The sequence below is a fragment of the Brassica napus genome, chromosome A5 (assembly GCF_020379485.1).
Source record: "Brassica napus cultivar Da-Ae chromosome A5, Da-Ae, whole genome shotgun sequence".
In the NCBI taxonomy this organism is placed as follows: Eukaryota; Viridiplantae; Streptophyta; class Magnoliopsida; order Brassicales; family Brassicaceae; genus Brassica; species Brassica napus.
The window spans coordinates 16,600,700-16,617,423 of record NC_063438.1 but is presented as its reverse complement, the minus strand read 5'-3'; the positions used below and the strand labels follow the sequence as shown (position 1 = coordinate 16,617,423).

At 37.7% G+C, this 16,724-nt stretch overlaps 1 protein-coding gene across 1 annotated transcript; it reads left to right on the top strand.

Annotated features, from left to right (window-relative positions):
• The first annotated feature begins 6,899 nt into the window (after window positions 1-6,899).
• Window positions 6,900-8,434, top strand: LOC125608623. Its single transcript, XM_048779050.1, has 2 exons — window positions 6,900-7,060; window positions 7,516-8,434. Exons 1-2 carry the CDS (start codon window positions 6,900-6,902, stop codon window positions 8,432-8,434), a joined length of 1,080 nt encoding a protein of 359 aa, XP_048635007.1.
• The last annotated feature ends 8,290 nt before the right edge of the window (window positions 8,435-16,724 follow it).

The window sequence follows — 16,724 nt, the reverse complement described above, 5'->3', positions numbered from 1 at the left end:
TGGATTTAATTTAGTCGGGTGGGTTATTGGGCAATCAATTATACAAGTCGCTATTTTCTTAACTAAACGCAGTTATTGTGAATTGATCACATTTGGGGGGGGGGGGAATTCAAGCAATTTATTAGTTTGGGGGGTTGACCGATGAGTCTGTAAGTACGGGTGGGATTAGAGTTGGTTTCTGATGAGACTACACTCAACCATAGTTCAATATGACTTAGTCTTCAAGTTGTTTCCTATGTTTATGCAAATAAAAAGATCACGGCTCCACTTCCTGTTATGTAGGAGAAGAGTGATCCACTTTCCCTTTCACGTTATTTGCTTCTTGTACTCTATTTAAATCAATGAAAAACCTAAAAAGAGGTAGTCTAAACTACCCAAAGAAAAGTGTGTGTTCTTAGTTTGTCCTTTGGCAAATTCTCTTTGATTTGAAGAGGGACCTTAATTGGTATCAAATCCATGTTTCTAGATCAACAATAGATATCTCTTGGCAAGGGACCTAACAATTGGTATCAGAGCACTTCTATCCTGCGATTTCGCGTCACCGATTTGATCCGGAGCACTTAACTATGGTATCAAATCACTTTCACCCACAAAAAAAACCAAAAAAAAAAAAAAAATTTCAGCAGCTTCATGATTGTGAAGATTATTACGATCACGTCTACTCTGTTTGCGAGCCTTTGTATGACGTATACGATGAAGATGTTGTGATGGGCTTCCATGAAGTGCAAGCTGAAATGCTCCGGAAAGTTCATGATGAGCTCCAAAAGATGAAAGTTTGTATAGCGGATAGTGTCAAGCGTCTCGAGAAGACCGTTAATCATATGGTGGAGGTGGTGAAAGATATGAGATCTAGTGAAGTAAAAGCTAGTGATGGTAACGTTCAACAACCTTCTCAAAGATGTGTATCAGTTACGCAATCGGCAAACTCAACGCTAAAACGTGGACGACCTCGAACGGTTCCGTTCCGCAAATGTCAAACTTCACATGTTGGCAAACCAAGAAATATTAGCCCAATAACGTACAGAGATGGTCTTGGCTCTACACAGACTCAAAAACAAGGTACACTGCCTCAAGCACCTTGGATGCGATGGAGATTCCAAGTTTCAGCCTATGCTCTAGATGGTGCAATGGAAAAAAATTCTTTTGGTGGGGAAGGTGGTAAAGGAAACCATCCATTTGATCGTGGAAAAGTTAGGATCATGGAGAAGCTGTTCTCAAAGATTGGTATGAACTTTGGGGACAAAGTTCTTTTAGAGGGTGGAGTATTGATAAGATCATAACAAGAGTCATGGCATCGTGGGATCATCTCCACTTGTATACCATGTTCTATATTAGTTTAGTGGACAGTTATTTAGTTGACATGTTCTTGTGTATTTAAGTTACGTATGTTTTGTTTAATGGGATATGAAAAGAAAATTGAAGTAACTTGTGTTTTGTTTTGTTTAGTTTGTTCTTTCACAAACTCTCTTTAGCTTTGAGGAGGGGCCTTAATTGGCATCAAAGCAAACTTGTGTTCTAAGGTATCAAAGGGGTTGATTAAGTTCACTCCTAACAATTGGTATCAGAGCATGTTTTGTTTTTGATCCGGACCACTTTGTGGTATCAAAAACTTTATATTTGAAATCTTCCTTGTTATCGGTATTCTTCATGAATCAAGGGTTATCAAGAATCCTCGACGAACGGCCATTCTTCAGAATCAACGATCATCGAGATATATCCAGCTATTTTTTCTTTTCACCATTTTCTTCTTTTCGGGTTTGTTGATCAAGTTCAACATCCTTTCTTTTATTTGGATTAAAATCTGTAATTCTTCCACTGTTTTTCAGTTTTCAAAAAAAAAAAAAAGATTTCACATTTCTTTGTCATTTAAAAAAAAGAAGAAGTTTATTTCCAATAATGAACCGTGGAAACAATTTGGCATTGGTCTTGGTGGATGGCTCGTTGAAAAACATCTATGACTCGAGGAAACCACATGAAAGGACGAGAAGCAATTCAAGTCAAGCTTTCCCTATTCAACATGAACCTTGAGGACAAGGTTCTTTCCGACAGGCCGGAGTATTGATGAGACTATGCTCAACCATAGTTCAATATGACTTAGTCTTCAAGTTGTTTCCTATGTTTATGCAAATAAAAAGATCACGGCTCCACTTCCTGTTATGTAGGAGAAGAGTGATCCACTTTCCCTTTCACGTTATTTGCTTCTTGTACTCTATTTAAATCAATGAAAAACCTAAAAAGAGGTAGTCTAAACTACCCAAAGAAAAGTGTGTGTTCTTAGTTTGTCCTTTGGCAAATTCTCTTTGATTTGAAGAGGGACCTTAATTGGTATCAAATCCATGTTTCTAGATCAACAATAGATATCTCTTGGCAAGGGACCTATCATATTCATAGTTTTAAAGTTAACGCGGACACAAACCGATAAATATAAGAGGGATTTCGAATTTATTTATATATTTATTTTATAGCAAATAAGTTTAATGAGTTTGGCAAATTTAGAGAGTCTAATTAGTTTAACAGAATTAATATTAACTCGAATTTAAATTTGACCATACTTAGATAATAACTCACTCACCTGCTGTCTAAAGAGGTGATTGGAATAAGCTGTAACTTTATGTTTTTGGCTGTAGAATTTAGTATTAACTCGAATTAGTTTTGCAAAATTATTATTAACTCGAATTTAAATTTGACCGTACTTAGATAACAACTCACTCACCTGATGTCTAAGGGGCTGATTGGAATAAGCTGTAACTTTACGTTTTTGGCTGTAAAATTTAACTCGTAGATTTATGATGTTGATTATTTTGTTGTAGCTTTGTAAAATACTATTTTTTTGCTCTCGAAATAAAATTCTCTACAGCCATATTTTAATTTTCTAGAGATTTTTTTTCCGTGAGTTTTTTAAGGAATGGAAATCTTGATTGGTTAACATATATGGTTCTAGACTAAATTTTAGTTTTCTAGAGCATCTAAAGCCGCAACCAATCATTCCCTAACATTCGACCATTTACTCTTAAAATGTTGAATTTTCCTAAACATATACTTTCTCCGTATCATTTTAATTGGTATTTAAGGATTTTATTTTTGTTTCATAATAAATGATGTAATTACTATTCTAGATTAATTGTATGAATGGTAACCAAAGAATGATGGCGAATAATGCATTCTCTAACGTTTCTAAAAAAAATCACTATTTACTAGAAATAATGTTTTCTTCTCATTCCCTTTCATTGTTTTTTTTTTGTAGAGAAATAAATAAAAAAATTATTTCTTGTTATATTTGAGAAGGAGCAACCTTTTATTTTCATTCCTGTTATTTTATTTCTCTACGTTCATTTCCTATTCGTTCTTCTTGTTTCCAGAATTGTCACCAGTCGGAACAAAAATTTAATGTCATTCAAAATTTTTGACGAGTTGTAAAATACTGTATTTTTTCTTATTGGTTGAACTAGTTTTATTTACTGTTACTGTTATGTAATCAAGATAAATTGCATAAAAATATATTTTTTAATCTTTGTGCAAAAACCTTAAACAATACTTAAAATGATACAGAGTGAATATATAATATATATACTTCGTGTTGTTAAGATTATACAATCTTGCCTTAAATACCACTTGAAATGATACAAAGTGAACATATAATATATATACTTTGTCTTGTTAAGATACTTTGTCCTGTTAAGATTATACAATCTTGCATTTAGTTTTTTTTTACAGCAAACCGCTATTATGTTACTCAAACTTGAAGTGGTCTAGGTAACTGGACCGGAATATAACAACCAATAAAGCAAAGAGATCTATGAAAAGTACGAGCATTCTGGCTAGCGAATCAAAAATTCTATTTTTCGCCCTTGGGATATAGATGATCCTAAATTCCGGAAAACACATGTGGAGTATTTCGATGACTTCCAGCTCAGTTGAGAAATTTGGCCAAACTTGTGGATCCACGACCATTGCAATCAGGTCCTTGCAATTTGTCCCAAATCTCTGACAGGTCGAATGCTGTAGCATGCTCTCCATTGCCCATTTTACCGCTTCCAGTTCCGAGTGTAGTGAGTCTCCCCCCTCTGTAAGTTTCGTGTCCCCAAAAGTTGGATCTTCCCCATGCTATCCTTCCAGACCCATCCAATTCCACTGAATTGATTAGTGGCGGTCCAAGAGCCATCCACCATACAAATATTGTCCAAGCTTAAGGCTTGTGTTTCTTCAACAGTTTGCGCCTGTGGAGGAGCATGTATAGTATCCTTTGCATTGTACCATGCTTGGCACTCACTCGTTGCATACATGACAAGCTCCAATGGATCTCTATCTATACCTCTGAATAGCTTATCATTCCTAGCCTACCAAATGTACCAAATTATCCAAGGATGAAGATGTCTATCCTCTTCTGGTTCCAGAATACTATTATTCCTCTATATTAGCGTAGATACTTGAGACAGAGAAAGTATGAGAGCTTGACGGTGTTGATGATAATGCCTATACTTGTAAGGCCGGTGGACATTCAAAAGTCGCATGACTAACAGTTTCTTCCGCCTCTCCACTTCTCGGGCAGTAGTTATCGCATCGCATATTCTGACGTACCAAATTTCTTGTGACCGCTACCTGTCCTGATATCAATTGCCATATAAGGAAAATGTTTTGTGGCGCCTTTACTTTCCAAGCAACAGCTTGAAGTTTGGTTATACTGGGCTCTTGAATTTATTTTTCCTCATCATTTGTCATTATATTTGTAGCTACCCAATATCCAGATTTGACAGTATATTGACCATTTTTGGTGTAGCTCCAGCAAAATGTATCACGTCGATGATTACGACTTATGGACAAACTCTGAATCAGCGGTATATCCTCTTGATCAACATACTGCTCAATTAATCTAGCATCCCACTCCTTTAATTCAAAAATTATTAAGACAACTTACGGTCATCTTTAGATTAACTACTGGAACTATGGACCTAGCCGACCTTACTGGGGTTGATGAAATCCATGGATCCTGCCCGACATTAATTTCATATTCATAATGCATTTTGTTCCTGATTCCCAAGAGTAGTAGCTTTTTCGCCATTATAATACTTGTCCACACATAAGATGGATTATCCACTGCCTCAATTCGTAAAGGTTAACTCAGGCGGTACTTCACTACTAATGAATCTGGAAATTATACAAGGTGCCAAAGCTGCTTTGCAATCTTGCATTTAGTTGCTCTTTAGGTTTTGATGGAAATAATGCTGATATATCATATATAAAATATCAGTGATTTGCTAAAGAGGTTGCTTTTGGTGCAAGTTGCAGTCTTTCTCTGTCTACTCTTCCTTTCTTCGATAAAATATATTTAATTATTATTGTTGGACACTAAGAGAATAATGTTTTAATAATTTTTTAATTATTATGGTTGGACATTAAGAGAATAATGTTTTCCTAATCTTCATATATTTCCTAGATATGATTCGAAATCCAGAAAATTTTGTTAAGCAAAACAAAATGTCTAACATAGTTAATCTAGAGTCGCCGTGGAATAGACTATGACGAGTTATCTAACAATCAAGGTACGTTAGATTATCTCTAACCGACTCTATTTTTCACTCTAAAATATAATTTGAGTAAAAATGTTTCAATGATACTCTATTTTTCATTTTTTATTGAGTAGAAAATAGGTTTAGTCTATATAAAATAATTCAATTATTTTTTTTTGTTTATGACTCAATTTTTTATTTTAAAATAAAGTACCATTGACCTAAACTCAACTATATTATAGAATTATTCTATTTAAAATAATAATAGAATAAACCATTGGAAATAATCTTATTAATTGATATTTAAAATAATTCGATAAAGTATTATGTTTTCTTACACAGTTATTTCATTACTTAAATTAAAAAAACAATTTGTGGAATCCTTCTCTTACTCAAATAGAAACTTTTTTAAGAAAAGACACACACATATATATATATATATTGTTGTATCACTTATCCGTAGAATATAGATGCAGGAAAATAGTGGAATTCTTTAATCAATCTTTTTTTTAGCTTTGTGGAGAATTTTTTTATCTATCTGGATTCTAAATCATTAATACCAAATCTTTACAATTTATCTCATAATTCTCACAAATCGAATACTATATCATATTATGCATATAAGTACTTCAATTTCTGTATGTACATGTAATAATAATCTACGTTGGTTTTTAATTTTTAGAAATTTTGTTTCCTAAGCAGATTTTTTTCGTATCCATCCACAGTAGCGGCCCTGAAGGGAAGCGGCATAAGCATTGCCGTCCGGCCCTAGGATTTATCAATAATTTTTCGGCCTTATATTTCGTTAAGTATCAGTGGTGCAGTGGTTGAGAGTCGGCCCTGATGGTTATACACCTGGGTTCAAATCCCTACTTATGCATATTTTTTTTGGTTGAAAAATGTCCAATGGCATGACCTTCAATTGATTATCACTTTCCAAGAGATCATCTAGGCAGGTGTTTTTCCCATTCGTCTTATACCAGAAAAATAATGAATGGAGAGAAGCAAGATCGGTGATGGTTACTTTACTCCAAAGTGAAAGATAAAATCTTTTGTTTTTGCTGTAAGCTATTTAGGCAAGACAAACTTACTAATTTTTTGGCTACTACTGGGTCTGATGATTGGAGAAATGTCTCGAAACTGCTTAAGGAACATGAAAAAGGTCATAAGCATATCACATGCATGATTCAATGGTTGGAGTTGGAAGAGAGATTACAGAAGAATCAGACAATTGATAAGCATATTCAAGAAGAGCTCAACAAAGAGAAAAAACATTGGAGAGATGTGTTCCTAAGGATAATTTCATTGGTAAAAAGTCTTGGTAAACAAAATGATGCATTTTGTGGAAGTAGTGATAAGATCTATGTAGATGGTAATGGGAATTTCTTGGGCATGGTTGAAGTATTTGCAGATTTTGATCCAGTCATGAAAGAGCATGTTAGACGGATCGAGAAGCATGAAACTCCTTATCATTATCTCAGTCACAGGATTCAGAATGAGTTGATTGATATGCTTGGGAATGAGATCAAACAAATATTCTTAAAGAAGATTCGGTATGTGAAGTATTTTTCAGTTATTCTTGACACCACTCCTGATATCAGTCATCGGGAACAAATGTCCATGGTTATTCGATGTGTGGATATTTCTGAAACTTCTCCAAAGATTGAAGAATTTTTTTTTAACATTTTTGGAAGTGAAAGACAAAACAGGAGAAGGGCTTTTTGACGCCCTTCAAGATGCGTTGCATAGTCTTGGGCTGAGCATAGATGACATTAGAGGGCAAAGGTTATGATAATGGATCAAACATGAAAGGGAAAGTAAAAGGAGTACAAAACAGGTTGCTTGAAATTAATCCCAGGGCTGCCTACACACCATGTGGTTGTCATAGTCGGAATCTTGTACATTCTGATATCGCTTCCTCCTCATCGATAGCAATTTCATTTTTTGGAATTATTCAGCGCATCTATTGTTTGTTTGCTTCTTATACAAAAAACTGTGACGTTTTCAGAGAGATTGTGAATGGTGTTACGGTAAAACCATTATCACAAACTCGTTGGGAAAGCCGCATCCAAAGTGTAAAAGCAATACGATTTCAGGCTCCACAAATACGAGAGGCTTTGATTTACTTGGCTGAAAACAGTGCAAATCCAGGAACCAAAAGTGAAGCCGAGTCTCTTGCAATGAGTGAAACTTATGGGATTGGAAGCTTTGAGATTTTGATTGAAATGATTATTTGGTATGAGCTTTCGTTTGTTGTTAACAAAGTAAGCAAGATCATACAGTCAAAAGATATGGACATTGATATTGATATTGCTCAAGTGAAAGGTCTTATTTCTTTTTTTAAAGACTATAGAGAAACATGTTTCCAAGCAGCAAAAGTAGAAGCTGAAAAAATTGCTATTGCTATGGAAATTGATCCTGTGTTCTCTGTGAAAGTAAAGCGGTTAATTAAAAAGAAGAAATATCATGATGAAGAGCCTAGAAAAGATGATGAAGATGTGATATTTACAGCAGAAGAAAACTTCAGGATCAATTACTTCATCAAAATTGTGGATCAGAGTTTGGTTTCTTTCGAAAAAAGATTTGATCAGCTCCAAAGTTATGAAAAAACACTTGAATTGTTTTTTGATCTGAAGAAGCTGCAGTTGACAAATGATGATGAACTGATGGTTTCTTGTGTCAGCCTTAACGTTTTTCTCAAGCATGGTGATCGTTCCGATATTGATGGTAATGAATTATTTATAGAGTTGAAGCTCTTAAGAGGGAGTTTACCAACAAATATTCAGAATGCTGCTGAGATATTGGATTTTCTTAAGAAGGTGGATACTTGTTATCCAAATACATGGACTGCATATCGCATAATGATGACAATTCTTGTGTCAGTTGCATCGGCAGAAAGAAGTTTTTCGAAGTTAAAACACTCATAAAATCTTATCTACGGTCATGTATGTCACAAGAGAGATTAAATGGTTTTTACGTACCTCTTCACCCTGCTTTGAATCAATATGTATTTTCATCTTTTAAATACTTTGAATATTTATGTTTTTGTTTGACATTGGATTTTTTTTAATATATGTTTACGGTTTTTTTAATATACGAAAAGCAGCCCATTTTTTTTCTTTCTCTTTTGGTCTTTCAAAACTCAAGACTGACACTGTCCATCCATATCAACTAAAAGATGTATCATGATACCAAAAATAATCCACCATACATATGTTTGGAAAGCTTAAGATATGGATGTGGTGTATTTTTGATGTGCATCAGAGAAAAATTATGATTGTGTTTGTTTCATTGCAAGAACGACATTCTATCTTGGAATATCAAAAAAGTTCATATGGATTACTATATATTTTTCAAAAAAAGCTTATTATTTTGTTCCTTACTGAAATACCAAGTTAACCAATGATAAGAGACTTGATCATCCTTCAAGTCTTTAAACTCGATTTCCTCTCGACAAATCATCCATATTTGCATAAAAACCTCTTAAAGGACAAAGCCAAGTTTAAGCGTTAGAGGACTTTCAAAACTCATATGGTTTCTTGATTCATCATCTTCTCCATATCAAAGTCAGTGATTGATCTCTACATTACTAAAAATCAGGGAGTTTGAAATAAGGCGAACTAGGGATTCCAAGCTTCGTGGTCACGCTAGGCCATGACGGTGCCGGAACAAGGTGATTCCTCGCCGGAGAAGGAGGGGATGCAGATAGGAGCAACGGAGAGCAACTTGATTGGAGAGAAGGAGGTGTCGGCGGTCGCAGTTACCGCTGAAGTTGGTGAAGCGAACATGGTTAGGGTTTTCTAAACTGTGGCTGATCTCTCGTCAGGGAGTTTGGTAGGAGAGGAGGTGAAGAATTCTGAGGGGGAAGAGGTTGAGATTCCAAAGGAGGTAAAGCAGGGTGAAGAGGTACGTAAAAATGGTCAATGCTGCCCAGTTCTTTCCTACGCTTAAAAAGGTTGAGGTTATAGTGGAGGAGATTTATGACTTTTGAGTAATGAAATAGATAATCTGAGTTTAGATGAGAATAAAGAAGAGTTTTAGAGTAGATTAAGAGAGAATGGATGATTAAGAGACTAATGGTTGCTCAAAAAAAAAAAAAAAAGAGACTAATGGAGAATCATTGTGAAAAGTATGGAGAGATTAATTGTTTAGAACTGTCTAACTTTCATTAATGAGATTATGATACAATATATAGCAAGGGAAAGACTCTAGGGTTTTCAGATACAAAAGGAGAAAGCATGTGAAGTCAATGGATAAGATAAGAATGCTTTTGAATCTGTCCAATGAGAGAGGCCGCGTGTGTAAGGCATCTTTGTTTTATGCCTTATCCTTTTCAGCTCAAGACAGACTGTCACACACTCCTCCTTCCTTGGTAACGGTCTGATCCTTCAGCTAAGTGATCAGAGCTTCTCCTTATCATGTAAAGTTACACGGGTAACTTTTGGCTTAACTGTGGTCGAGGTTTTACTCGCCCAAGAGTGTACGGCCAGGTACGGCCTAGTACGGCCTGGTATGGACGCCTCGACCCAACTCTTCCATTCCTTCTAAGCTCATCCTTCTCCATTCATACTTAACCCTCATGTCCTCTCTTCTCATTTATTGATCTCATCTCAACACTCCCCCTCAAGCTTAGCTTTGTGAAAACCTAAGCTTGGATAGCCATGTGATCTTCCTCATTAAAAACCTCACCAAGGAAAACCCATTGGGACAAAATCTTGATGAGGGAAAAAGAGTAAAGACCTCACATCTAAGAGGATCAGGTCCTTCTCTTCCCAAGATCTATGAGTCCCAATCTGATGTGAATGGACTCCATAGTCTTTTGTCTTGCTGTCTTAGTGAACACATCAGCCAACTGATCTTCACTCCTAGTGTAGCATGGCAAGATGATTCCTAGTATGATCATTTGCCTCACCTTGACAATCAACTTCAATGTGCTTTGTTCTCTCATGGAACACCGAGTTGGAGGAAATGTGGATGGCGGCTTGGTTATCACAATGTATGGTCATTGGTGTGGCTTGATCAATCTCCAAATGCTTCAAGATGCCTTTGATCCACACCAGCTCGTTTGTAAGCTTCAGCATAGCTCTATACTCAGCTTCTGCACTTGAACAAGACACCACCTTCTGCTTCTTGCTCTTCCAAGTAACCAAGTTGCCTCCAATGAATGTGCAATAGCCGGTTGTTGATCTTCTGTCTGCTCTATCACCAGCCCAATCAGCATCACAATACCCAACCACTTCAGTGCTTCCATTGCAACCCATCCATACTCCTTGAACTGGTGAGCTGTTGAGATACATCAAGATCCTCTCCATCATGCGCCAATGATGCTCCTTAGGCACTTGCATGTGTTGACTCACCTGATTCACAACAAAACAAATGGCAGGCCTTGTAATGGTTTGATAAATCAATTTGCCAACTAGTTTTCTATAGAGTTTAGGATCCTGATATGGTTTGCTGTCTTCAATCTCCCCCTCTCGCGGGACTTTGTATCCATCCTCCATAGGCATCCTTGATGTCTTTCCTCCATAAGCACCTGCACCTTTCAAGAGATCAAGTGTATACTTCCTTTGAGACATGAATAAACCTTCCTTGGATCTACATATCTCAATCCCAAGAAAGTATTTCATTTCTCCCAAGTCTTTAATCTCAAACATGGATTTAAGGAACTCCTTGGTTGCTATGATACCTTCCTTATCACTTCCTGTGATAATGATATCATCAACATACACAAGGAGTGCAATCATACCTGATGGAGTGATGAGAGTGAAGAGGGTGTGATCTAGTTCAGATTTCTTGAAGCCTCAAAAGTTTTAATGTAGTGCTAAGCTTGTTGTACCAAGCTCTTGGTGATTGCTTCAATCCATAGATGGCTTTCTTCAGTCTCAACACATTTCCCTTCTTCACTAAGTGTTCAAGGCCTGGTGGAGGATGCATATAGACTTCATCCTCAAGCTCTCCTTGTAGAAAGGCATTCTTCACATCCATTTGCCATAAGCCCCATTCAAGATTCACAGTCAAGCTTAGTACAATCCGGATTGTATGTAGCTTAGCCACTGGTGCAAATATCTCAATGTAATCCTCTCCATAGGTTTGTGTGAAGCCTCTTGCAACCAGCCTTGACTTCTTCCTCTCAATTTGCCCATCATCCTTGTACTTGATTGTGAAGATCCATCTACTTGACACATCCTTCTTTCCCTTAGGTAGCTCACTCTCATACCATGTATCATTCTTTATCATAGCTCCTGCCTCAGCTCCCACTGATTCCTTCCACTCTTTATCTAACATTGCCTCTTCATAGCTTCTTGGAACATAGTTCTCATCCAAGTTCACTATAAAAGCACAATGTTCTTCAGGATAGTGAGCAAAGGAACACACAGCCTGAGTAGGATGCTCCACAGCCTGGGCATTGTAGTACACTCTCGTGTTTACCCAGCTAGAAGGATCTTTTCTCAGCCTTGTGCTTCTACTCAATACTGGTTGATCTTGAACCGGCTCATCTTGGATACTCGGCTCTTGTACTTCAACCTGAGCTTCTACATCTTCTTGTCTTTGGTCACCTTGATTATGAGAGCCTGAGTTACTCTCTTCTCCTTCTTCACTCAAGCCTGCTCCATTTTGGCCATTTTCTTGAGTTTCAGGCTCACTGCCCCCCTCATGATCAAGGTGAGGTGTTTTATTAGCTTCAACAGGTGCTATGGAGCTCTCTTGTTGGTTTCTACCACCAACATTCGGATCCTGGTTCATCTCGATGCCTAGACTTTCCAAGATCAGTCTCAAAGCTCCAGCCTTATCTGTTGTCAAATCCTTTAGATCCTCTTGATTCTTTTCTTCATAATACCCTCTTGCTTCTATGAACTTCACATCTCTAGAGATCAGAACTCTTCTAGTATCTGGATCATAGCACTTGTATCCCTTTTGTGTTGTTGAGTAGCCAATAAACATTGCCTTAGTGCTTCTTGCTTCTAACTTGTTTCTCAACTCTCCTGGTACCAAAACATAGCACAAGCATCCAAATACTCTCAAGTAATCCACTGATGGCTTGTGTTTTTTTAGAACTTCAAATGGTGCTTGATCCTTCAACACCTTTGTGGGAATTCTATTGATTAGATAGCAAGCAGTGGCAACGTCATCACTCCAAAACCTCTTTGTGACATTGGCTTGGAACATCAGTGATCTAGCAACCTCCATCAAGTGCCTATTCTTCCTCTCAGCCTCACCATTCTATTGAGGAGTACAAGGACAGCTTGTTTGATGCAAGATCCCATGGTGATTTAGATGGCTTCTGAATGCATAGCTTGTGTACTCTCCTCCATTATCTGATCTCAAAATTTTAATCTTGGCATGGTAATGGTTAGTCACATAAGCTTTAAAGTTCTTAAATGCATCTATCATCCTATCTTTTGATGGAATTGAAGTTAACCAGGTGTATTTGGATTTTTCATCAATGAATGTGACAAAGTATTTATGATTATCTCTAGATATGCAAGGTGCAGTCCAAACATCAGAATGAATCAGATCAAAGCACATATCATAAACACTAGTAGAATTTGGAAACACAGTTTTACAATGTTTGCCTAAAATGCAAGCTTCACAATCCTTATTTTCAAATAAAACACCTGGTAACATCAAGTTCAAAGCCCTTCCATGACGATGTCCTAATCTAGCATGCCACAAAGCATTTTTATTTAGAAGCAGAGGTAAATGAGCAATTGTAATTGGAAACATGATCAAGTTCTTCAAGCAAATACAACTCTCCTTTAGTGATTCCTTTTCCAATCAATTGGCTGCTCTCAATATCCTGAAACTTTACATCATTAGTACTGAATATAACATTGCAATTCAAATCAGTTGTGCATTTCTTAACAGACAGCAAGTTAGATGTAAATTCAGGCATATAGAAAGCTCTATTATTTTTATCAAACAATTTCAAGTTTCCCATTCCTCTAATAGGTATCTAGTCTCCATTTGCAATCATAACATATCCATTAGTTGGTTCTATATCTTTAATGAGATTAGTATCACTAATCATATGATGAGATGCACCAGAATCAAGAATTAATGGCTTAGATATGTTGCTAGCATTATGACAAAGGTTTAATGGTGATCTAAATGCATTGAACTTATAATTCATCTTAGCATTTCTAGCAAATGTGTACTCAGTTCTAGCATTCTCATTACTCCTATTTGTATTAATCCTAGCAATATCAGCAACACAAGGAGATATTTCTATGGCTTTAGCAACCATAGATGCACCAAAAGAGTACCCATGAATGTTACCATTATACTTGAGCATTTTGATGAGAGCATCCATTTTGGATCTCCTGTTGAAGTCATGATCATTGCCACAGATGCTAGGGGCTCCTGAGTATGTCACCAAAGCCTTGCCATCACCTTCACGGCCCTCTCCCTCAGCTCCACGGTTAGACGGCCCTGCTCCACTTGTTCCTCTCAGATGCATGAGCTCTTGCCTCTCTTTCCTTCATGAACTTAGCCGGCTTCAGATGGGGATGAAGTATCCAGCATTGGCTCTTCTTGTGTCCATGATTCTTGCAATGATCACAGTTGCCATTGAACTTCCTATCTTCATACTTGTCGTGAGCTGCTTTGTTAGCTTGTGGAGTCTCTTCATGATCAGATTTCGCAGCATTTGCAAGAGACAACTCCCTCTTGCCTCCAAACAAGCCAATAGAGCCTTGCTCCTTTTGTATCTGAGCACACGCATCCTCAAGATCAGGGAGCTTCTCAGACCTCAACATATGCTTGATCAAGCCATTGTAGCTTGGATTCAAGGTAAGCAAGAGTCCAAAGACCTCAACACCTCTCATTTAGAAGCTCTGGATCAATAGTGCTTGGCCTCAGCATCTCCAACTCAGACCAAAGGGACCGGAACCTTCCCAAATGCTTAGTGAACTCCATGTCTTATTGAGACAAACCGTTGATTGCCTTCTTCACTTCAAAGACCCAGCTAAGATTGGAGGTGTTTCCATACACCTTCTTCAGTGTGTCCCACAGCTCCTTGGCTGTCTCACAGTAACTGTAAGCATCTAAGATAACCGGCTCCAATGAGGCATGATGAACATACATTACCATCATATCCTCTTGCTGTCACTTCTCAGCTTCACTTTCCGAGACACTCTCTTTGTCTCCTCCTTGGGTAATAAGCTTTGACGCCTCGCCTCACCAGCTGTGATGTGCTTCCATAAACCCTTGCTTCCCACAACAGTCTTCACCATCCTAGACCACACTAGGTAGTTACTTCCCTTGAAAGTCAAAGCAACCTTCATCTTTGTACCACTTTCCATCTTCAACAACTTGTAAAAGACTTGATCTTGAGACTTAAAACCGCACCACCAGCTTCAAACACCTTGTGTCCTGTCTTGAATCTTCAAAGAACCTCCAAAGAACCATATAAGATCTCCCAAGATTAGTTGAACCCCCCTTGATGTCGATTCTTCCAAGAACACTTCAAACACACTCACTTGATCTCTTAAAGCTTCAAGCTTGAATCTTTAAGAGAAAACACCAAGAACTCAAATTGAAATCAACCTGGCTCCGATACCATATGACTTTTGAGTAATGATATAGATAATCTGAGTTTAGATGAGAATAAAGAAGAGCTTTAGAGTAGATTAAGAGAGAATGGATGATTAAGAGACTAATGAAGAATCATTGTGAAAAGTATGGAGAGATTAATTGTTTAGAACTGTCTAACTTTCATTAATGAGATTAGGATACAATATATAGCAAGGGAAAGACTCTAGGGTTTTCAGATACAAAAGGAGAAAGTATGTGAAGTCAATGGATAAGATAAGAATGCATTTGAATCTGTCCAATGAGAGAGGCCGCATGTGTAATGCTGTCACAAGCTCCTCCTTCCTTGGCAACGGTCTGATCCTTCAGCCGAGTGATCAGAGCTTCTCCTTATCATGTAAAGTTACATGGGTAACTTTTGGCTTAACCGTGGTAGAGGTTTTACTCGCCCAAGAGTGTACGGCCAGGTACAGCCTAGTACGGCCTGGTACGGACGCCTCGACCCAACTCTTCCATTCCTTCTAAGCTCATCCTTCTCCATTCATACTTAACCCCTCATGTCTTCTCTTCTCATATATTGATCTCATATCAACAAGATTGATGGTATTGAAACTTTGCGAGTTCCAGATAGTGCTTTTGAGGTAGCTCCCTTATGGGAAGACTGTTTGCTTGGAAGTTTTTGGATAAATCTCCTCATGTTGGAGCAATCCATGCGACTGTCAAACGTATTTTGTCTCTGGGTGATAAAGAGTTTAAGGTTGAAGTTTACGTGGTCAATGACTACACGGCGGAACTTCGGATCAGTGATGCGAAGGTTCGAACTCGTGTGCTTAGAAGAGGGATGTGGAATATCAAAAATATTCTCATGATAGTTTCTAAGTGGAGTCCTATTGTTGAGGATGTTCAGCCAGAGATGAAACTATTCCTCTTTGGGTTGTTCTCAAAAACTTCCCTTGGCCCATGTTCTCTTGGAATGGTTTGAGCAGTCTAACTAGCCCTTTTGGTGAGCCTAAAAAACTTCATGCTGAAACACTTTGGTGCTGCAACTTTGAAGAGGCGAAGGTGTTTGTGGAAATCGACTTATCAAAGAAGCTTCATGAGTTCTATGATGTTCCTCTTAAAAATGGTGAGATGGCACGAGTTACATATGACTTCCCTTGGCTTCCATCGAAATACAAGTCATGCAATAAATGGGGCCATGATACAAAGGACTGCCTTGCTGTCCCTGGTACTTTGTGATACTTCGTCGCGAGTCTGCCGTAAAAGGGAGCCTAGCAGCCAATGATTCTGGTAATGGACAATCTGCGAGGAGTGATCCAGCAGACACTGGTGCTAGTAAATCACAAAAGAAAACGATGAGTGATGAAAGTCGGTCTAAACAACTTTTTGAGCCGAAGTCACCTGCAACACCGGCCACTGCAAAGGGGTCAGGGAATTTGTATGAGGGTAGTTCTAAAATGGCAACCCCTATCGTAACACTGCTGGTGTGGAGAAACTTAGTGAAACACTCAAGCCAGGTAAAGAATGGAGTACAGTTTCTCCAAGCAAAGCTGCAAAACAACCTGTAAAAGAAACTGTAGATGATGAAATTTCTTCACCCTCACGGTTCTCTTCCATGAGTGGAATGGAGGATGGGTTTGATGATGGAGATGATGAAGAAGTGAATTGTGTTGAGAAACCTTTGGA

What these genes read in the sequence shown, in the direction of transcription:
- LOC125608623 (XM_048779050.1), top strand. Translation starts at nt 6,900, where the DNA reads ATGGTTGAAGTATTTGCAGATTTTGATCCAGTCATGAAAGAGCATGTT. An exon ending in ATATTCTTAAAGAAGATTCG is followed by an intron (nt 7,061 to 7,515) that starts GTATGTGAAGTA and finishes TGACGTTTTCAG; the next exon opens with AGAGATTGTGAATGGTGTTA.